At 37.5% G+C, this 23202-nt stretch overlaps 7 protein-coding genes across 7 annotated transcripts; 4 read left to right on the plus strand and 3 right to left on the minus strand.

Annotated features, from left to right (window-relative positions):
• Positions 1-8755: 8755 nt before the first annotated feature.
• Positions 8756-9980, plus strand: MRS44_005402 (uncharacterized protein; the record flags this gene model as incomplete). Its single annotated transcript, XM_065622592.1, has 5 exons — positions 8756-9071; positions 9182-9308; positions 9369-9425; positions 9485-9577; positions 9887-9980. 5 exons carry the CDS (start codon positions 8756-8758, stop codon positions 9978-9980), a joined length of 687 nt encoding a protein of 228 aa, XP_065478664.1.
• Positions 9981-10845: 865 nt separating this feature from the next.
• On the plus strand, positions 10846-12600 carry MRS44_005403 (uncharacterized protein; the record flags this gene model as incomplete). Its single annotated transcript, XM_046272412.2, has 1 exon — positions 10846-12600. One exon carries the CDS (start codon positions 10846-10848, stop codon positions 12598-12600), a length of 1755 nt encoding a protein of 584 aa, XP_046124597.2.
• A 231-nt stretch (positions 12601-12831) lies between these two features.
• On the minus strand, positions 12832-13383 carry MRS44_005404 (uncharacterized protein; the record flags this gene model as incomplete). The annotated part of the gene is made up of 1 exon (XM_046282900.2): positions 12832-13383. One exon carries the CDS (start codon positions 13381-13383, stop codon positions 12832-12834), a length of 552 nt encoding a protein of 183 aa, XP_046124596.1.
• Positions 13384-14636: 1253 nt separating this feature from the next.
• Positions 14637-15025, minus strand: MRS44_005405 (uncharacterized protein; the record flags this gene model as incomplete). The annotated part of the gene is made up of 2 exons (XM_046282899.2): positions 14637-14709; positions 14766-15025. 2 exons carry the CDS (start codon positions 15023-15025, stop codon positions 14637-14639), a joined length of 333 nt encoding a protein of 110 aa, XP_046124595.1.
• A 2476-nt stretch (positions 15026-17501) lies between these two features.
• On the plus strand, positions 17502-18623 carry MRS44_005406 (uncharacterized protein; the record flags this gene model as incomplete). Its single annotated transcript, XM_065622593.1, has 3 exons — positions 17502-17522; positions 17575-17953; positions 18007-18623. The coding sequence occupies 3 exons, from the start codon at positions 17502-17504 to the stop codon at positions 18621-18623; spliced, it is 1017 nt and encodes a 338-aa protein (XP_065478665.1).
• Positions 18624-18720: 97 nt separating this feature from the next.
• Positions 18721-20646, minus strand: MRS44_005407 (uncharacterized protein; the record flags this gene model as incomplete). Its single annotated transcript, XM_065622594.1, has 6 exons — positions 18721-18857; positions 18913-18979; positions 19040-19888; positions 19942-20094; positions 20176-20298; positions 20356-20646. 6 exons carry the CDS (start codon positions 20644-20646, stop codon positions 18721-18723), a joined length of 1620 nt encoding a protein of 539 aa, XP_065478666.1.
• A 1158-nt stretch (positions 20647-21804) lies between these two features.
• MRS44_005408 (uncharacterized protein) lies at positions 21805-22859 on the plus strand (the record flags this gene model as incomplete). Its single annotated transcript, XM_065622595.1, has 2 exons — positions 21805-22027; positions 22117-22859. 2 exons carry the CDS (start codon positions 21805-21807, stop codon positions 22857-22859), a joined length of 966 nt encoding a protein of 321 aa, XP_065478667.1.
• Between the last annotated feature and the right edge of the window lie 343 nt (positions 22860-23202).

Raw genomic sequence — 23202 nt, forward strand, 5'->3', positions numbered from 1 at the left:
TACTTAGAGGGATTAGTTCTTAGAGTCGGCGTCGGAGTTTAAACTTAAAAAGTATTAGCGCTAGACTTAGTAATAAATAAAGGTCTATAGGTTTAATTAATTAAACCTATTTAATTAAATATATAATATATATATCTTAGCTTATATAAATATATAAATAATAATAATTTTAATAGTAATTTTAATAATAAACTATTAATATTATATATATATAATATAATAAGGATTTATATTAAGTTATTTAGAAATATAAATAAACTATTTATAAGGTTAAAAATTAATAAAAATAAATTAGTTAAGAAAAATAAAGAAAACTAAGTAATATATAATATAAAGAAAATAAAGTAATAAAAGAAAGCTATTAGTAATAATAAGATAGCCTAAAAGATAACTATAACTATAAGGCCTATATAACTAATAAGTATAAATATAATTACCTTAGCTATATTATAATAATATTAAAAAACTAAAAAGACTACTTATAAAAGGGCTATAAGCGAGAGAATAATAACTTATATTACCTTAAAAGGCCTTATATATTATTAAAAGAAAATTAATATAAAAATATTTTAAAATATTAATATAAATTAAGGGAGAATAGCTATGCGCTTTAATAAATAATAGAGCTAAATAAAATTTATTTAGCCTAAGGATAATAAATAGGCTTAAGTTATTATAAAGGTATAAGATAAAGCCTTATATAATAATTAACCTTAAAGGGAAAATATTTAATTATAATAATAGAGTTATTAATAATAAGATTAATTACCTTAAAGTTTTTATTAAAGAAAAGAATTAAAGAATCTTATTTAATATTATACCTATAAAAGGCTATAACTTAGTATTTAGGTATTTATAATTATATTAATTTAACTTATATTTTAATTAAAGGATTAGCTAAATACTCTTTTTTAATAATAAGGTACCTTTTATAATAAATAATAACTTAGAAGATAATATAAGATTATAAATTTCTATTAAAAACGCTAAAGAAATTAAGTAAAGGTAAATATAAGATATTTCTTTACCTAAAGGGATATAATATAAATACTATAATAAATAAAAATAATAAAATTAGTAAATAATTATATATATTATATAATAATTTTATTAATTAAAAAAAAACCTTAAGTAAATTAAGAAAATATTAAAAAAAAAATAACTTAAGAATATATTATTAAAATATTATATTTATAAGAAACTCTTTATAGAAGAACTTAAAATAGGTTTATTATTATATATATATTATAATTTAAAAATTAAATTTATTAATAAAAAATAACCTAACTTTAATATATTTTATTTATTTAATATAATATAATTACTAATATTAAAGAAATATATTAAAGAAATATTATAAAAAGAATATATTAAGAAAAATATATTATTTATTAAATACCTTATTATATTTATCTTAAAAAAAAAATAAAAAGCTTTACTTTTATATAAACTTTAAAATATTTAATATTATTATAATTAAGGATTATATATTATTACCTCTTATTAATAAGTTAAAAGATTAACTTTTTAAAATAAAGTATTTTATAGTATTTAACTTTAAGAGAGCTTATAACCTTATTTAAATTAAAAAAAGATATAAATAAAAAACTATTTTTTATACTAAGTATAAATTATTTAAATACCTTATTATGCCTTTTAGACTTATTAATATACCTATTATATTTTAATAAATAATTAATAATATATTATAAGAATATTTAGATATATTTATTATATATTACTTAGATAATATTTTCTTTTTTCTTTAAAATAAAAAAAAATATATATAAAATATATCTATAAGGTATTATAAATATTATAAGATATTAACTTATTAATAAAACCTAAGAAAAGTAAATTTTATGCCTTAGAGATAAAATTTCTTAGATATATTATCTCTTATAATAAGATATATATAAACCCTAAGAAAATCTTAATAATTAAGGACTAAAAGAAATTAATAAATATTAAAGAAATATAAGCCTTCTTAGGTTTTATTAATTATTACTATAAATTCCTTAAATAATTTAAGAAGATTATAATATTATTAATTAACCTTATAAAGAAAAATAAGATATTTATATTTAGGGATAAAATATAAAAAGCCTTTTATATAATTAAGGAATTTATCTTAAGTAAATTAATACTTAAGATATTTAAATTATTTTAATTAATAAAACTTAAAATAAATACCTTAGATTTTATACTAAGGGCTTAGATTAAATAAGAAGATAATAAAAGGCTTTTATACTTAATTATATTTTACTCTTATAAGCTATATAAAATAAAACTTAATTACTTTATTTATAATAAAAAATTTCTTATAATTATTAATGCTTTTAAAGAGTTTTAATATTACCTCTTTAAAAGTAAGTATTAAATTAAAGTCTATATAGACTATAAGAATATTACTTATTTTATAAAAACCTAAGAACTTAGTAGATAATAATAATAATATATTAAATACTTTTTAAAATTTAATTATATTATTATTTATATTAAAGGAATAAAGAATAGCTAAGTTAATACTATTAACTAATAACTTAACTTAGATATTAAGAAGATTAAAGCTAAGAAATAATTATTATATTTTACCTTAGAAAAATACTTTAAATAAAAGTTTATTAGGCAAATATAGAAGTTAATACCCTTATTAAAATACCTTATACTTATTAAGAGATATAAATAATTAATTATAAACTTTATTAATTATATATAAAGATATTAATAATAAAGTAATAAAGTTTAAATCTATAAAAGAAAAATCTCTATCCCTAATATAATATTCTAAGTTATCATTAATTATTATTATTACTAAGTTATATAATATAATAACTTAAAAGAAATAACCTAAGCTATATAATAATATTATAATAATTATAACCTTAAGAATAAAATATAAGGGAAGATATATTAATATAAAAAATATTATAAAAAGGCCTAATTATTAATTTATAAATAATTAAGAATTATAAAAATATTATATTAAATTAATAAAGTAACTTATATAATAAAATAAAGTAATTTACTCTTAAAATAAATTTAATAATATAATAAATAACTTTTAAATAATAAGAAAATAAATAAATAATAAGTCCTAAATAAATTATATTATAAACTTATATATAAAATATATAATTACTTATTATATAGATATTAAGGAATAAATAAAACCTTAAAATAAATTAAAATAATATTTATTTTCCCTAATATAAAGAAAATTATTTTAATAATTATTAAATAATATAACCTCTATATAAAAACTAAGGCATAATATTATAAACCCTATAGAAAACTATAATTACTCCTAGTTATATAATAACTATAAAATTTTATTATTATAGATTTTATTATTAAATTACTCTTATTAAAAAAACTAATTATTAGAAACTTTTATAATAATATTTTTTATTATTATAAATAAATTTATAAAATTCTTTTATTTTATACCTTATAAGGAATTAATAATAATAAAAGAATTTACTTATCTTTTTTATTTTTATATTACTAAGATATATAATATATTACTTAAAATTATTATAAATTAAGGATTATTATTTACCTTAAAATTCTAATAAAGCCTTATAAGATACTTAAGGATTAATTATAAACTTTTTATTATATATTATAAAGAGATAAATAAATAAACTAAATATATAAATTAAATATTAAACTAATACCTTTAATATTATATTAATTATAAATAAATTAACTAAGTTAAATAATTATTAATTATATAATTAGCCTATAATATAACTATAAATAAAAATATAAAAATTATATTAGCTTAATATATATAATAAGTAAGTTAGCTATATAAATAAGTTAGCTATTTTTCTTACCTTATAAGATTAAAATTATAATAAAAATACTTTAAATTATTTAATTAATTAAAATTACTTATTATATTTTTCCTTAGATATCTTAATTACTACTTAATATATTCTTATATTATAGCTAGGCTTATTATAGATATTATAATATTAAATACTTAATTACGCTAACCTCTTTTAATTATTATTCTATAATAATTTAGCTATTACTTATATATTAGTATTTATTTAATTAATTACTTACCTTTCTTTTTTTATTATTATAACCCTTTTTCTTTATAGTATAACACATTTAGGTGGCATGCCAATTGAGCCAATAGACCTCTTTTGCAAAAGATCAACCAGTTGCGGCATAACGTGCCCAACTGTGCCATACCTCTATCTATAAGGCTCTTCCGTGGTCACGTGACCTCGCACGTGACCCACATCCTTACATATAGCTAGGTTCTTTTTACTCTTTAGCACTAACTTAGTATCTTATTTACCTCTTAAAAGTCTTTATTCTTAGTAGCTAATAAGGTAACCTAATATATAATTACTTTTATCCCCTTCTTAAGAGATCTTAAGGCTTTAAGGATTAACTCTAGAGAGTTACTTTAATGCCTTTTAATCTATCTTTTAAGGTATTTAGACTAAGATTAGGCCTTAAGTATAGTCTTTAGGGTCTTCAAAGCCTAAGAGGTTAATAATTTAGTTACCTCTTTAATTAGTATTAATATCTATAGCTATATATTAAGCTTTAAGACTATAATTTCTAAGTTAAGAGAAATAAGATTAATTCCTTTAAATACCTCTTTAATATTTCTTTTTATTATAATAGTCTTATATATAATATAAAAGACTAAAAAGAACTTAGTTTTTAAAATATAAATAATAAAATATTTAATTAAATATTTTATTTCTTAATTATAAGTTTTTTTATATAACTTAAAATACCTAATATTAAGAGGCTAAAATAAATAAAAGAAATAAGGTAATATATAAAGTTAAATAATTTTTTTTTTTTATAATATCTCTTAAATTTAATAAAATAATAACTTTTATAATTATTAAAAATTAAAAAATAATAATAATTATTTAATTATTTAGCTATATATTAATTAAAGTATTTTAGCTATTTTAAATTAATCTTATTATTTATTTAATTATTTTAAGTTATTATAATAACTTAATTACCTAAGAGGTTATTATCTTAATATTAATTAATAAGGTAATATTAACCCGCGCTAATAATAAATAATTAAATTACTTAGCCTTTTATATTAATTACCTAAATAATTATAATTTATTTCTAATTTCTAAGTTATATTAATTTTAGCTTTAAATACTTTTTTATATTTATAATAATTATTTTATTTATAATTATACCTATAAAAAAGCTAATTTTATTAAAGTTATAAAGATTATTTAATTAAATATTATATTTTATAATTATATTTACTATAAGTTAAAATTAATTATAAATAATTATTAGGTCTTTATATTTAATTCTTTAATAATTATATTTATAAAAGAAATATATCTTAAGGTCTAGGTATTACTTAATAAAGTTATAAGCCTAATATATATTAATTAGTAATATATTATAATTAATAAGTAATTAATTTATTATTTCTTTAATATTATAAAGCTAAGAGAGAAATCCTTATAAATCTAAATTAAGAATAAAATAAATAAGGATTTATTCCTCTAGATTAAATAGCTAATATAATTTTTAGATAATATCTTATTAAGATTAGATCCCTTTATAGTAATTAATAAGAGTATTATAATTAACCTTATAAATTATTATAGGCTATTAGAAGCTAAGTTTTAATTAATTTTAATAAGCCTAAAAGGTAAGAAGTATTTTAGCCTTATAATTAATAGATAATATACTAGGTAATTAAGAATTAATTAATTAAATTAAGAAAATATTAAGTAAGGGATTTTTAGCTAACTTACTTATATAGCTAACTTGCTTATTATATATATTATATTAATTTTAGATTTATATTAAATATATATTATTAAATATAAGATATTATTATTAACCTTAAGGTAATTCTTATTAATAATTAGCTAAAGAACTTATATAAAAAAATAAAAATAAAACTTAAATTTATTAAAAATAAGATAATAAATTATATTAATAAAAAAAGAATTAAGAGATTAATTTTTTTAAAAAGAAATATAATTTATTTTATAAGAAAAAATATTAAAATAAAATAATAAAATAAAAAACTTAATTATAAATATATTAGATTATATAAAATTAAATAAAAAATCTTAGAAAATAATTATAAATTAAACTTATTATTAAAAATTAAGCTTTATTTAATTATTTATATTTTATTATTTAAATTAATAAAAAATATTATTTAAATTAAAATTAATAATAAATTAAAAATAAAAATTAATAAATTAAAAAAAAATATTATATAAAATATCTTTAATATAAATAAAATTAATAATAAAATAATATATTTTATTAAATAAAAAAATTACTTAGATTTAGAAAATACCTAAGAACCCCTAGAATACCTTATTAATATATAATGCCTTTTAAAAGACTTTTATTAATAATATTAAAAGGAGATATAAACTTAAGGCTAATAGCACTCTAGTTAATAATATTTATAATACTTATAAACTATGCGGTAATTATAGCCTCTAACTTTACTTTCTTAATCTCTTTTAATTTATTTAGAGAATAAAGACTATAAATAACTATTTTAATACCTTTAATATATAATTAATACTTTTAGTAATAAAGCTAAGTTAAATAAACTAAAACTTTATTTACCCTTACTTAAGTTTCTTAGGCCTTTTATTATAAATATAAGAAATCCTCTTTAATATATTTTTCTTTAAAATTTAAATAATTAAACTCTTAGTAAATATAATTTACTAAGGAAATTATTAATAAATAAAAAAAACCTATAAGTAAAAATATATAAATAAATATTAAAAATATTTATTAATATATTATAAAAAAGGCTATAATAAGTATATTTCTTATAATAATTTAATTTTTTAAGTAAAGCTATATAATATAAGCTATAAGAATAATAAGATAAATAAGGTATAATTTTAAATTTAAAATAATTAATAATATTATCTAATTTAATAATAATTAATTATTTCTTAAAAAAAATAAAATAATTAAATATATTAATAAAAGATTTTTATAAATTTAAGATTAATATATATATATAAAATAATTAAGGTTATAAATATAGCCTTAGGGATAAAACTAGTAAAAGGGAGATATTATATTATAACTTAGAAGACTCCTAGGCTATATAATAAGAAAGACTTATATTAGCTAATTAATTATAAATAGCTTAAGATAGATTATGCCTTAAGGGCTATAATCCCCTCTAAGCTAATTAGATAGATTATAATAGCTTAGGCCTTATAAGCTATAATTTATTATAAGCTATTATATTATAGAAAATATATAAGATATATTTATTATACTTTCTTATATAGTAGCTACCTTAGCTATTAATATAACTTAGTTATACTTAATACCTTTAAGTATATTACTAAACGTGACTTATACCTTATTTAAGATAATGCGCCTAATTATTTACTAATATAGACCTAGCATAACTATTTTATCTCTTAGGAATCACATGATTATTATAGGTATAAAGATAATTTCTTAGAGCCTTTAATTATTAAATAAATTAGAGGTAGTAGAAAAGGTAGAGTTAGAGGCTATACTTATAATATAGTTTATTAGTGCTATAGATATTATTAACTAAAGTGCTATTAATCTTAAGCTTTTTTTTCTTATTAGTATTATTAATAAAGCTCTTTTAAGAGGTATTTATAATAATTATATAAGTTCTAAGGGGAGTAAACTAGTTATACTAGTTTATATTAGCAGAGGGGATATTAATATTATCTTAAATAAGGTATAAGTTATATCTAATAATATACTTAAAAGTACTAAATATAACTAAGGTATATTAATAGCCAAGGTAATTAATATATAAGAGAGTATTAATAAGTATATTTTATATACTTATATATTCTATTAGGACTAATTATAAATAAGAGTAATATTATTTTTAGCTCGCGTTAGTCTTAGATTAATATTGTTTTAGTATAATATTAGTCTAGCACCTAATAGGTGCATTAGCCTAAGGATTTTTAGAGACTACGTGATATAACCACGAAGGTTATAATAAGTATTATTATTATTAGGCTAACCTTATAATATTCTAGCGCTAATAAGGCAAATTAAAGTAATCTATTATTAGTTATATTAATTCCTTTATATTTTATAGGGGGCGGTAAAAAAGCTATTTATATATATTATTAGACTTATTATTTATTAACTTAATATCTTAGATAAGTAATTATATAGGTTTAGTACTAGAGGTTTCTTACTTAGTTAATATAGTATAAATATTATTTTAAAATTAATATAAATTCTAAACTAATCTTAACTAAGGGAATATATTAGTAATTAATAATAAGATATTATATATTTATCTCTAATTTTATTAAAGTAATAATTAAGCGAGCTATATATAGTATATAAGCTAGTATCTATAAGGTTACTTATTATAGGGTTATTTTATTTTTATCTATTACTAGGGGCTAAAACTAGAACCGCTAGCCTATATTTCTTCTTAGCTCACCCGAGCTTACCACCGGCTTAGGTTAAAGTAGCGACTACTTAGGATCGTGGGCGAGAAAGGAAATAGTATAAGTCGATATTCGCATTGCGTATTAGGCTGATTCCGGATTTCTCTCTGACTCTAGTCTTTTGGGGAGAACTCCAAGACTCTGATGGCTACTTTATTCTCTTCTCTTTTCATCATCTTCGCAAAGACGAGCTCTCGATCCCACTCTTCACCGACGCGGTCGCTCAACTCCGCACCCTCAGCATCGACGCGAATCCTACTGGCAAATTCGGCTTCCACATGGCTACATATAATGGGACGCTTGAGCAGGACAACATCTGGGCCGACACATGGGAAGAATTCTATGCTAGAGGGATGCGGCACATGCTAAAACTTGAGGAGGAGGCGAGAGGACCAAGTGAGGAGCTCCAACAGCTATCAGGCCCATTCTTTGACAAGGTCATCCCGAGACTGCTTCGACCTCTGGAGACAGGCGGGAGAACAATCAAGCCCGTTTTTCTCCATGGTGACTTGTGGCTCGGGAACGTGTCTACTCAAGCTGAGTCTGAAAACCCTCTGTTGTTTGATGCATCGGCGTTTTGGGGCCACAATGAGTGTAAGTGATCTGCGTTTGGCTTCTCTTTATCCCGTCCCCTCGTCGAATCAGTTCAAACAAACTCTCTTTTTCTTTGTGTTGATCCACCGCAACTGATGACAGGGACTTAGATGAGCTTGCAACCCTGCGCCTCTTGCGGAATGACTGGGCAAAGGAATGTCTTAAGAGTTATCACGAACACTTTCCGAAATCCGAGCCCGAAAATGACTGGGAAGCCAGAAACGCCCTCTATTCCACGTTGGTGCTCTCTCTTTCGCGTCGACCTATCTCCCTGGTTTTGCTAACTTGACATGGTAGTCGCGTGATTATCCACGACTCGGCTCTTTACCCAAAGATCCCACACTTCAGGACAACGTACGTACTTGTCCACTTCCATTTACCTCTTTTAGCACTCATTAATCACGATGGCGCAGCTTGATCGAGGAGATGCGAAAGTTGGTAGAGGAGTTCTGTGGGGACCACGTCGAGCACCGGCTCACGGATGGCCTAGCTAACTCGGACAAGTAGTTAGTTTCTGACTCAAGCATTGCAATTTGAGTCTCTTCTATTATCCATCGTTTTACCCATTTGTCCTTTAATACACTACTTCCAGCAAGGAGGTCACCCTGAGAGTGTTGCTCACGCCAGCCTTGACCCGGTCAAATCAGCATATCAATCGCCCTTTTCCTAATCCCTTCGGCAATCTTATCATGATGGGAGCTTTTGTTCCGTAGAAGCTTGAGGCATTGACATCGGTTGTGTTGGCGCGTAGTTGCTAGGCACTTGGACCGCCGGATCAGAAGCATACACTTGAGTTGTGCCGCTATGGCGCTTAGTTGCAACCCTCCTCTTACAGTTCGAACAACTGTGGTGGATATCTTCGGCCCATCCGGCAAGGCTGGGAAGACAAGCCAGGCAGATGCAGACTAAGCAACAAAGGACTGAAAGGAGACTTTAACCAGCTATTAGTCACTTGTCTCGTCAATATTCGTAGTCATTTTTACCACTGAGTATCACTCCCTTCTTTCGAAATAGTCGTTTCGGTCCGTCTCTTGCAGAACGGACAATCGATAAATTCCGGCCTCTCTCCCAATCGGCTAAGGGGCGTCACCATTTCAGGAGCCGGGACATCGTCGATCTTCAGTTCATTCCCTGGTGCCACCTTATTGGGAAATTGTTCAGGTGCTGAGACGGTATTTTCCCTGTGCATTGTTTAGCTGGCCACGCTTCAAGGGACAGGTGGGTGGATTGTACTCTGTCTGAATGAGATCTGCGGGCACCATTTTAGCTGGCCCAATGCCAGGAGCCGTTGTAGTTGCCGCAGTTGAGGCCATTTTCAATCGCAATAAATGGGTAGGTCAGGTGGGCTTGCAGCGTAGTTAGAGACCAAACTGGTTATTTAAGCACGGGTATAACAACGGCTGTTAACTGGTTTATAAGGCGTGAGACACCACTGTTTCTTGGCGTCTGAGTTCGCCCGGTTACAGTGAGGAGATTCCACCCCCTGCAGCAGCCGAGGCAATCTTTCCATTGTCACCCCCAAAGGATGCGGCGTAGCACCTCTCCTGGTCTCCGATTGGCATCGGGCACGGCAGGGGGGGCCGAATTCCATATTTTAAATACTTGGCACCTGAGTTTGTCTCAGTTTCATTACGTGGTACAACCGAAGGCAAGGAATGCCCCAGCCTCGATCGTTCCACCTGAAACAAGTGCGACTCTGCAAGGTACAATAAGGATTCGCTTATAAGACTCACAAGCTAATTCTCTCATTTAAGGCGAGCCTTCAGCTATCATCATGCGTCTACTCAAAGTCGCCTCTGTCGACTCCCCTTGGGGTCTGGAGATGGTCGATTTCAGCCCCAACAGTATTCCTCCCTACGCTATTTTGTCTCATACCTGGACCGATGACGAGGTCATCTATACAGACGTTATTGCCAATACTGCCAAACAGAAAAGCTCATATCACAAGATTGAATATACCTGTCGACAAGCGCTAACCGACGGTTACGAATATGCTTGGGCCGACAACTGTTGCATCGACAAGCGCAGCAGCGCAGAACTGTCAGAATCGATCAACTCCATGTTTGAATGGTATAGTAAGGCCGAGAGATGCTATGCATACCTAACAGACTGCCCTGGAGATGTCGACACGACTACGCTCGACTCTGAGTTTACCAGCAGTCGATGGTTCACAAGAGGATGGACACTGCAAGAGCTAGTGGCACCCAAATACCTCATCTTCTATGGTGAGAACTGGGTTCGCATCGGGGAAAAGAGAACCTTGAGTCAAACTCTATCATCGATCACGGGCATAGACGAAGATATCTTGATAAACATCCGTCCGATCCAGTCGGCAAGCGTCGCAAAGAGAATGTCCTGGGCAGCCTCCCGTCAGACGACGCGACCCGAGGATGTCGCTTACTCCCTGATGGGCCTGTTTAGCGTCAATATGCCCATGCTATATGGAGAAGGGGATAGAGCGTTTCTCCGACTACAAGAAGAAATCATGAAGCAATCCGACGACCAGTCAATCTTTGCCTGGACAGACCGAGATGCCTCTCCAGATGCACATCACGGTCTCCTCGCCAAATCGCCCACCAACTTTCGATTCTCCAACTCGGTGGTCCCTTACGAAGACTGGGAGCCGAGAACCCCATACTCAATGTCCAACCGAGGCCTTCGCATCGATCTTCACCTCACTAGACAAGACGGCGATATCTTCGTCGCTGCCATCGATTGTCCTTCCCCAAAGGACTACGAGAACAACAGTTTCCTAGCACTCTACCTACGGAAGGTTTCAGATGGTGACGAGCAGTATGCACGTGTTCGAGTTGGTCAGTTTGCCCAGGTCAATGAGCGAGGCAACCTCCGCTCGATATACGTCAGGCAAGATGCCCAACAGTCTCCAGTTGAGGGGGTGTTTCCAACTCACGTTCTCCAACTACGTAAAGGTCCTGATCCGACCGCATACGTTGTAACAAGAATCCTGTCCTCGCCCGGAAGTGTACTTGGCGAGTTTGAAGCCGTCACTTCATCCAGAGCATCACCACGTGCATGGCTCTCGCGGAAATGGACCACCACATACCGACTCAACAAGGCAGCTGGCCAAGCATCCGTGGGAATAGTTTTCAGACGTGACGACAAGGAGCGACTGCTGGTAATGCTCGGTTCAGCCCCAGGACTAAAGGTTGCGTTTCACGCTGTAGAGCTGCCCATGTCCGTCACCGCAGAGGGCGAGGAGAAAGGGATCACACCGGCATTTGAACAGATGCAGCCTTTATTTCGGCCCAACCTCTGTGGAGAGCATATCTTGCTCGACTATCACAGAATCCGAGTCGATGCACAACCAATGGTACACAAATCGTCCAAATACTACTTGATCGATATCGAGATAGAGGTGGTCAGAGAGTCGTCGCGGTTCCTGGAGGCTTGGGAGACCATCAAACGCGCAGAAAGAGCCATGCAGGCGGAAATACAAGCAAAGAACATGGATCGGCGGGAGGGGAAGCATGCAGATAAGAAGGGGTGGCGCAGGTTACTATCTCGGTAAGCCGTAACCGGCCTCTTGTGAGCTTGTATGCACAAGGCTGCTTCTTCACAAGCTTCTATGGGATTAAGATGCCAGAGTTTAGTCTCACTACTGACAAGGAACTCAACTCCGGCTGTAAGCATCTAGTATTTATTTCATGCCATACAGGGCCTCACACTGTCCACTAGCATGCCTCAGACCCCCATTTAGGTATATGATAGAGCCTGCCATCGTGGCACGGAGTAGCCCACATCAAATCTCAAGGTTGTTCTGAGTTTCACCAGTCTGATTGAACCGGTCGATTGTCCTGCAGGCAAGCAAAGTGGCTCCTTGATTCATACCCTGTCCAACATGACTGATATGCAAGTTGGCCTGCCCCCTAGATATTTGTTGCACCTCACGAAGCAGCTCGCGGATCCATTCCCAGGACTCGGTGTGTTCCAGGTAGGTCCCATCTTCATGCTTCCAACCGTTCAGTACACAGTCCTCAAGACCTCCTGCCATCATGTCTGCGAGGTATGTAGAGGTTGTTCTGATGTGGATGTTCGAGAACCAATAGCCGATGGCGAGAAGATTGCGAATACTGATTAGGGCATGTTTCAAGGCCTGGATCTCGGCAAAGGAGGCAGATTGTGGTAATGAGTCTGGTATGACGCCAGAGGAGTTGTTGAACGAATCTCGACCGTAATAGACAGCCCATCCTGCCCGCCAATATCCGTTGCGATTGCGACGGGAGCCGCCGATAGTGAGGAAAACTGATCTCATGTCGGGTTGCTCGTCGCCTGTTATAGGATTTGTGATCATCAGGTGCGAAGTTCCTGTTTCCTCCTAGTACTTGATGTCGTCGCTGCCCATCACCATCTTGTCCGGCGAAGCTTTCCGTGTCTGATTGCGTCGTCGATTTCTTGGGTCGTACTTGATAGAAATGGATGCCTGGGATGCTTTGATATGGGATGGTGATGCCAACCGGAGAGGTCGACGACCGAGCTGTGTAGGGAAGTTGAAGGAAGGAGTCTTGTTCACCAGGTGCTACATCACGTGGCACCCTGTTCTTTAACACACAGTGATAAAAGAAATGCCGGGGGAAAGGTGTCATCTTATACATAAAACGTACGTTTCCATCTGATTCTTTGTGGCTATTGCCATAGAAGTCAAAATAATTAGGTTACGGTGTTTTATGGTATTAGGTTTTAATACCGTCATGTATTAATGACTATTGCAGCTGCTGGTCTCTCACGGACGCGTCAATGCACATAATAATAATAAAAAAGAAACCTTAACCTCCGCCTCTGTTTCTTGCATCGTATCCCTTTCATTACCTTCAGTCAAAGTCTTGTCCCATTTTCCCGCGAATTTTTCATATTTTGCCTTGAGTTTGCCTCAGGCCACTCGATGCTTCATAGGTCTCTTAACCTATCCGTGTGAGATGGGGTTCAGGCCAGCAATTCGCACTATATCATAAAGCTAGCAAGTTAAGGATAATATATTATTTAAGGATAATATCTATTAAATATATATGTCTCTTATAATAATAATATAGCTTTATAAAGGCCGTATTATTATACTATTATATCATTATAATTATGATCTAATATTATATAATATTACGTTGATTTTTTATCATAAAGTTAGGATATTACTCTAAGAGTATGAAGCAAGCTATGTGTTATACTATCCTGGATACCCCTTCACCCGGGTAGGAATCCAACCCCAGGGAGACTTGTTACTGAGCGACAACAGGGCTCACCATCGTTTTTACCATGTCTCGTCGTCCCCAGCTTCTAATGAGCGTCTTGGTACGCAAATGTCGACAGTCTTGGGTCAGAAAAACTTGTAGTGCCATGAAGTAGGACATCCGTAGGAGCAGGATAGTTATGATTGTAGACTTGTATTGTTTCTATCTTTGAAGACTCATACGAGTAGTCGAAATACAAGAATGCTATATAAAGCTAGCTCATATCGACAGTTTAGTCCCTTCAAGGCGAAACCCAATGTAAGTCGTTGTCTTGGGACAGATATCGTGTAAGGCCAAGAAAGGGAGCCAAGATGGTCGCCATTTACTGGTTTGGCCAGCAACCCCGCCAAGAGCCTGTAACCTGCTCGATGGCATTGTTAACCTGCCAGGCGAGTCTAAGATGACACGTCAGTGAATGATATCCTGTTTTATACAATTGGTCTGCACTTACCCAGCGGTAGTGCTCAGGTCAGCCTGCCACCAGCCATCATCGCGCTTCCAGCACTGCCAGTTATGAACGGTGAGGCCTTTTCCACGAATGGCGGCCAGAAAACACTGGCCGTATCGATCCTCGCAGTAGCCCTGGAACTTGAAGGAAAGGCGCTTCAGGCCGCCATCGCCCCAAGAGCCGTTGCACTCCCAGCCGTCAGCCATGGCGGCAGGGGCAGAGGCAGCCACGAGAGCCGTAATGGTTGCGAGGGAGAACTTCATGTTGAAGAAGAGGTAAAAGATGTCTGTAAGGTGGTTGGTTGATTAATTGTTTCTGCTGTGATTGTAGTTGCTGTTGATGGAAAAAGATCGTGTCTTCGGTCTTCCCTTTTATAATTCGCATCTTTGTGTGCCCAGCTCCTTCGTAGCCTCATTTGTTTCACTCGGCTTATAGAAATTTCTGTAATGGGTAGAATAATGCGCTTGAAACTATGCATTCCTAAAAATGACCTATCTTTCATGCAGATCAGAATGCTGACTGCAAGGGGTCGAGTCAGATCTGGATGATCACTGCGAGGGAGTTCCTTCTAGCCCACACTCACCCCCTATATCATTTCAAATATTCCACCATTGGCCTACCTCTCCTTCATCTGTTGTCCTACACAGACCCTAATTTCCCGCTTCCCAGTGCTCAGCTCAGCCAAGAGAGCCGATCATTCGGCCCAGCATCGCCATACTCGTCTCGGATGCGTCTTTTCCCGGTAATTCGCGAAACCACTCACTTGACGAGCATGCGCCGCAGTGATATTTTTCTACCAATATCTCGTCAGTGGCGCCCTCCTCCCAGGGCTATCCACCGATCGCCCGAGCTGAGAAATCCTGTCATCCGTCGTAAGCTGGGATGGGGGCGGGCCAGTGTCGCGTGTTCAATGAGATCGACATCTTGGGGTAGTTTCAACTGCCGCAATCCTTGTCAGCGGGACGTGCCGAGATCTTATATACCCAGTTGGAGCATTCCGACTGGGCGCCACCTGCACGACCTTCCTATGCTGTCAGCATCCAAGTCAGCTTAAGCCCTGCTCTCCACACCACGGTAAACCTGCTACATATCATTCTCATGCAGCTCCAAGCGGGAAATGAGCCCAAGAAAGACTTAGTTCAAAGAATGAAGGCTCAGGATATGGCGAAAGGGGCAGGTGCGACTTTTCTCGGTAACCTTTTACTGACGATCTCGGACCTCAAGCCTCTCATGCACCTTTATGATGGACAACAATGCGGAGGAAAGACCCTCCGCTTACTGTAAGTGCACTCCACAGGATGTAGTGAGACAGTCATCTAGAGTCCTCCGGGCTTCACAAAGTCTTGCAGAAGGATTCAGGGAGCACTCGGGCTTACTATGCGGTAGCTTATTGAGGCTTAGAGCCAGCCCCCAAGAGCCCAAGTCTTCTCGTCTGCGCTATGTGTGGCAAAAGCGTATGGACTTTGGCAGCGTCGAGTGATTCGACCATAATGAAGGAGGGTTAGGAACTGCCTGGAAGCGGGCCCCGATGAAGCTTGCCAAGGCAAACAAGCATAATGCAGCCTTACTGCCTTCTCTCAAGTGACTAATCTGGCGAAGTGCCCCTCAGAGCTAATCTATGGAGGCTTATTGTTTCTAGGGCTCGCACGTAATTCTCATTCCTGATGGCTGGTGAGGGGTTTGATAGAACAAGCGTTAAGTGGGCAAGACAATTGAGAGGACTGGAAGACCTGAAATGTGAACTATACGGGTCTGCAATTTTTCTTAAGAATCTCCATTTTATTTCGAAAGTAGATGTACAACTCTCAAGGCCTGCCGAGCAGTATACAGCACATAGAAAGTCTATTGCGCTCGAAACTTCAATATGGTTATAGGGTAAGCCGGGGCGATCGAGAATTGCTGCAGTCATCTCCTCAGACATTAACCGGTCGTGCTAGGGGCTTATGTCAACAGAAAACCTGGGCATCGATTCATGAGCGGTGAGGAGTTTGTTCAAAATGTGACACATGGTAGTGAGTGTAACCAAGGTATGCTGATAGTTAGCGCAAGCCGATAGAAATTCGACTACTATTCGTCGCCTTGGGGCAATCCGAGAGTACGGCCTCACTTGACTTTCCTCCAATGCACTAATTTTATTGGCTCTTGTTAGGCGAGGTCTATGAATCATTACCCGTACAGACCTGTGCGACTGTGGCAGCCAGGGTTGTTCAACACATCTCAGTTAAGCGAACCGAGTTACGCTCAATATTAGGGAACGAGCTCATGTTTGAAGGATTTAAACACACCTGACATATGAACAAGACTCCACGTTGTTTATTCTTCAGCTCAATACTAGCAACGCACCTCCAAAGCCCTGTTCTCTGCCTGCGCCGCCACCGCCAATCGCTAGAGCTTCGTGTCCCAACCGGAATGCCCCTTACCTCATTTGGAGGATCGACACACTAGCTCTGACGTCAATGGTACCCGAAGCGAACACGGCTTATCTTGGCTGACCCTGATTTGGGACGAATCTGCGGGCAGCTGAAAGCTGATGTCTCAGCCTTGACCCAATAATGACCGCAGACATGTCTTCAAGGTAGGTACATGGCGTAGTGATACTTGGATCCGATGATGTATGATGTCTGTGGACGGGATCTTGGTAGCGAGCTCGCGGCCTCTTAATTAGAGCTGTCCCAGGTTTGCTGATACTAAGTTCAAAACTTAACTCATTATTCTCTTTTCATTCATCAAACCGCGAAAATGGTGATTCTCGTTACTGGTGTAAGCAAGTTAACTATCTCCCTAGGATACGGTGTACTAACGCCGGTGAAAGGGAGCCGGCTTCCTCGGCTGCAACTTGGTGCAACTTCTTCTCGACCACAATCACGAAGTAGTAGTCATTGATTCATTATGGACGGGCTCGCGCAGCAACTTTGATGGCCTAAAGAGGGGAACAAGAAGTTACGATACATCCAGTGCGCGAATCCATCCCCACCACCTCCTACACTCTAACATGCCCAGGTCGGATGTGAGAGACCCTTTGCCCTCCATACCCGGAGTCGACCAGATTTACCATCTTGCATGCCCCGCGAGCCCGGTACACTTTGAGACGCGCCCAATCGATATCCTACAGACCTGCTTCAATGGAGCGACGAATGTCTTGGACTATGCAGTCAAGCACAGCGCTCGGATACTACTGACCAGCACCTCAGGTACCGCCTTACCAACTGCACAACTTCTACCGTTTACTAACACCACGTATCAGAGGTTTACGGTGATTCTCAGATCCCATGTCAATCAGAAGAATACCGAGGGAACGTCAATTGTTTTGGCCCCCGTGCCTGCTACGACGAGGGCAAGAGAGTCATGGAAGCCCTAGCATATGGGTACCATCTTGAACATGGACTCGAGGTTCGGATCGCCCGGATTTTCAACGCGTACGGGCCATTTATGAGCGAGGGTGACGGCCGTGCAGTCCCCAACTTTATCATGGCAGCATTGAAGGGAGAGCCCATGACCATCTTTGGAGACGGACATTCTACCCGATGCTTCCAATATGCCAAAGATTGCGTGGAAGGATTGGAAGCCCTCATGAACAGTGACTACTCCAGTCCCGTTAACATCGGAAGCGACTGCGAGATCGAAATCAGCGAGATTGCAGAGACGATCGCCCAAGTCGTTGCTTCAAAACTGGGACACCGGAATCCCGTGCCGATCAACCTGCTCCCAGCAAGGGAGGATGATCCAATCAACAGAAAACCAGACACGACGCTTGCGGAGACTGTTCTTGGTTGGAGACCCAAAGTTTCGTTACAGGAGGGCATTTCGACAACGGTGGACTGGTTTCTTGAGAGGGAGGGCGAATTGGTGAGCAGACTCTAGAAAGGGGAGAAGAGAAGATATAGATAGCGGATCTTATGAAGCGAACAAGCGAGTGTAATAATTCATCAGCCATCCTGATAACGGCGCCCGTCATGGTCTAAAGGTGCGATGTGGCAGCCGTGCTTTCAACGACCTCGGCCATCACTTCAGTAGCCATCAAAACTTCCTCATCCTGGCCTGTCCACCCAACTACTTGGAAACTGCACGGAGCACCATGCGCAGCTTCAGGATCATCTTGAGAAACATTTTGGTCAGATGTGTGCGTATCGGAAAGAACGGGAAAACTTACAACCCTCCATTGTCTGCGAGTCAATGGCCTTGTCTGCCTTCAAGAAAGGGATAACGGAGGCGGGACACTAGATAGTTGAATCAACAGTTAGTAAAGGTCTCTTGAAAGCTTCCCCTTGATCACTCACATCAAGAAGGTTCCAAATCATTGTATACCAAGGCACGCCATATTTCCCATGGGGCACAGCTGTTCCGCGACTTCCAGGGCACAGCAACACATCAATCCCATTCTCCATCCAGACTTTGTGCCAGGCTTGACGGTATTCCTCACGGTCACGGTTGAAATCCCATAGGTCATCCAATGTGTACTCGCGTGGCTCAAGACCCGAGGCAGCATTGATGTCGAGCAATGCTTGGATTGGCTGCTCATCTCCGTCTGCGAGAATTTGCATTATCTGGTTTTTGTTGTCCAGCTTTGTTGAATTCGCAAAGATTAGGGCAGCCTGCGCGAGCGGCAACGGGGCTGATATGGGCTTGACTTGGTGGCCTGCTGCTTTCATAGCCAGGGCCGCTGCATCCAAGGCCCGAGCAACGGGTGGAAAGATGGGGAGATCGGAATCGCCAGTCCAGTAGCCGATTATCAGCTGCTTCTTTCTTGGAACGTCTCTCCAGGGATTACAAAGAGCTGTCGAGTCACGAGTCCAGGGTTCCCTCTGGATGATCGTCTTGCAAAAGAGGGTCAGGTCTCGAGCGCTTTGAGCGTGCGGTCCCAGGCTGGGAGCGACTCCTGGCCAGCCTTTGGGGATCAGAGCCTGTTGGCCGCTCCAAGGAATACGGTTGGCCATCGGCTTGAACCCGAAAGCGCCGCAACACAGAGACGGGGCTCGAATGGAGCCTCCAATGTCGCTGCCCACGCCGAGTAGAGATCCTCGGAAGCCAACCAGCGCGCCCTCTCCTGAGCTGCTTCCACTTGGAGTGAGGCTCAACTTGTGCGGGTTCAAGGTGTAACCAAAGACGTTATTCATGCCTTCGCACACCTGGTGCATGTCAGTCACACTCACACGTCAGAGAAGGCAAGGCCAGAACGTACAAAGAGGGTTTGGGGCACGTTGGTTTTGCAGTACAGCACTGCGCCAGCCTCCAAGAGCATATCCACTATGACCGAGTTCGTATCAGCCTTTGGCTTGGTCAGATATGACACGAATCCGAGAGTGGCCGCTTCGTCCTTGACCATCAACATGTCCTAAGATACGACAATGTTAGTATGCTATATGGACCATCAGGTGCCGCTCTGAGGACAAAGCAACGCCAACCATCTACTGACCTTGAGACTGATTGGCATCCCGTGAAACGGCCCCATAGCCTTCCCCTCTCTGGCTAGGAAGTCATCACACTCCTTTGCCCGCACCAAAGCCTTTTCAAAGAAAATCTCTGTCAAGCAATTTGTCTATGGCAGCATCAGCACTCCTGCGCAATACCTAAGCATCACACGGGATATGCAGACCAGTTGCTGTGCGGCAGCAGCGCGCTTGCAAAAGGCAGTTGTAACTTCGACCGACGAGATGGCCCCGGTGGCCATCATCTCGATAAGTGTAGACGTATCGTACTTTTCCGTAATCTCGCGCTCTCTCTGGGAAAGGAGATTTGTGTTATCGAGGAGATCAAAGGCGCTGGCATCCGACGTGTGGTGGACTTGGTTGGTTATTTTGTCTGGGAGGCGCCATTCAGGACGAATCTGAGCATAAAGATGGGCTCGTTTCGCCTCGATGAGTGCTTTCCAATCCGTAGAAGGCATGTTGACGAAGGTCTTTGGAACAAATTCAGGTATGAAGGCAGATGAGTCTAGATGAGGAATTCTTGGGGAGCTACTTGATAGAGAAGTCCACGACAAAGGTCCCTCGGCCGTCATTTATAGATGTTGAGCAATGCCTCACGGGATGAAGCAGATTCTCAGACCCCCATCAGTCCCCCCTTCGAAGCCGAGGAAGGATAAACCCAGCCGAGGCAGAACCAAGCCAAAACTAGCGATCACAATCAGTGATCGGACTTCATTGATTTGTAAAGGATCAAACCCGTGCCCAGAGCGAGTTGAGTTGGAGGTTGGGGATAAGCCAGAATGCCCAATTAGGTAATTTCTGGAGAAGTGATGGTTGTGTCATGCACTCCACGAAAGAGATAAACGTCGAGCTAGTTGACCCCTGTCAACACCCTCTTGTTGGCGCCGGGGACATTGAGAGTCCGATGGTGGGATGGCCGATGAGGGGCATCACAGGAGTACCGTCGGATGTGTTGAGTACATCATGTCCGCTATGACAAGTCTTGAAGGATGACGACTGTCTGTATCAGTGAGCAGCAGAGAACACCCTCCTCCATGACCCTCGTTAGGATCAGTACCCATGGCCCCAACAGACGCTATTTCAAGGCTGATCCTTGCGGTACGTGAATGTCAAGTACGGCCATCTTGACTGATCCCCGTTTCTTGCTGGAAAATTCGAGTTCCCTTCTAGTGCATATGGGTTTTAGACAGACACCTATTGCTTTTCTTCGTTTATAGGTCAATAAATACTTGTTTGTTCGTGGAGGTGAAGCCAGGGTTTTCTTTTCAGCGGTTCTCGCCGCTAACCCCTAGTTGTGACGGGGCCAACGGCCGGCGTCCGGAGGCCCCGAACCCCGACCCGCGGAGGTCCCGGGGGAGATGTTAAGCCTGCTTGAAGTGATTGAGGGCTGCCCATCTGCTATTTTTAGTAGTCAAAACTACGAGGGGACCAATCTCGGTCCGTGACTGACCTTGCGATCTCCGCTGGCCTGAAGGGCTTGAGTCGGTAATATCTTGCTGTATAAGAAGTGAAGTCCCTCAAAATGGTTTCCTACTTTGTCTTTCCAGTCTAATAGCCTTCCACTTGACCTTTCCTTTCCGTTATCCGCATTGAAAAGTACCCTCAGCACTGGCATTATGCCCACTCTAGCCATCGCTGGTGGTACCTCCTCCGGCCTCGGTCGAGCCATTGTCACTGCTCTCCTATCCTCTCAACGCCACTCATTGTGGAACGCAGTCATACTCTCTCGATCCGAAAAAGTTCCTCTCTGGCTCCGCGCCATCGACAAACACGGCGCACGTACCCAGGTCCGCGCCGTCGATTACCTCTCCGTCGAATCTTTGGCCGAAGCCTTGAAAGGTGTTCATACAGTTGGCTCGGTCACTTCGGCGATCGATGGAACCCAGGCACAAATACAAAAGAATCTCTTGCATGCTGCCGTTCGACAGGGCTGCAAACGGTTTGCACCAGCACAGTGGGGTTTTGGTCCGAAGGGGAGGAAAACATTCAGACCACCAAACCGTTTTTCGAGGGTGTTTGGGACGAATGCTCGAAGTTTAAGAACGAGATTGAGTGTGCAAAGTTCAACCCAGGATCTTACACAAACTATATCGGCCATGGAATCTACCCAAACCCTTTAAAAGTAGCCGATGACACAGCTCTGCAGCTGATGTCGGCGGGAAATGGGTACATGGCTGGCGAGGACGAGGCGTGTCAGGGTTTGCTGAGACAAGGCGACTTGGCAGATGGCTCAGGCGCGTTCCTTCTCGGACTTCGCAACGGCATCGCAGAGCTTCCTGTCAAAGATGACGGCTCCTGGCCCAGGGTCACCATGACAACCATGAGGGACGTGGGCAGATTCTTTGTGGCATCTCTCGAGTTGCCAAAGTGGGAGGAATCCATGAGCATGGCTGGTGAGACCCTCACCATGGGCGAACTTCTCGCACACGCAGAAGCCGTTACCGGAAAGAAGTTCCTAGTGAACCGACTCACGCGGGCTTATCTCGAGAAGAGGTTATCAGAAATTGCGCCGGACGACTACATGGCGCAGATGTGGACAGAGTTTAAACTCGCGTATACACGGGATCTCGACGACGAGATGGTCTTGAAGCCTGTGGTCAATGAGCTTTGTCCTCAAGTACAACCCATAGGAGTCCGCAAGTACATGGAAATGTACTGGGTTGGAGTGTAGAACTGGCAGACACGCAAGGATTATCCGTGACACTTTATAGAGTGCTCTTAGCCTCATCATGTTAACAGATTACTCGCGAGTTTACAGACACCCGGTTAACTCAAGGATATATTATAAGCCTCTATTACTATATATACCCCTCTCTTCACCCTATCCTATGACTCCTGTAAGCATTGAAGAACGACATAACTAGTCTTCTTTCTCTTCGCCTTTCCTTTTGCGTGCGTCTCGCGTAAGACTGGCTCGCTCGCAGCTCTTCCCAGTCTATGTGTAGCGCTCTCGTGCACAGCTCCAATGTGTTTTCAATCGTAGTCAAGGGTGCGGCCTGTAGCGCTCTTTGAAA

This window comes from Fusarium solani (genome assembly GCF_023522795.1).
Source record: "Fusarium solani strain SB1 chromosome Unknown bctg00000002, whole genome shotgun sequence".
NCBI lineage: Eukaryota > Fungi > Ascomycota > Sordariomycetes > Hypocreales > Nectriaceae > Fusarium > Fusarium solani.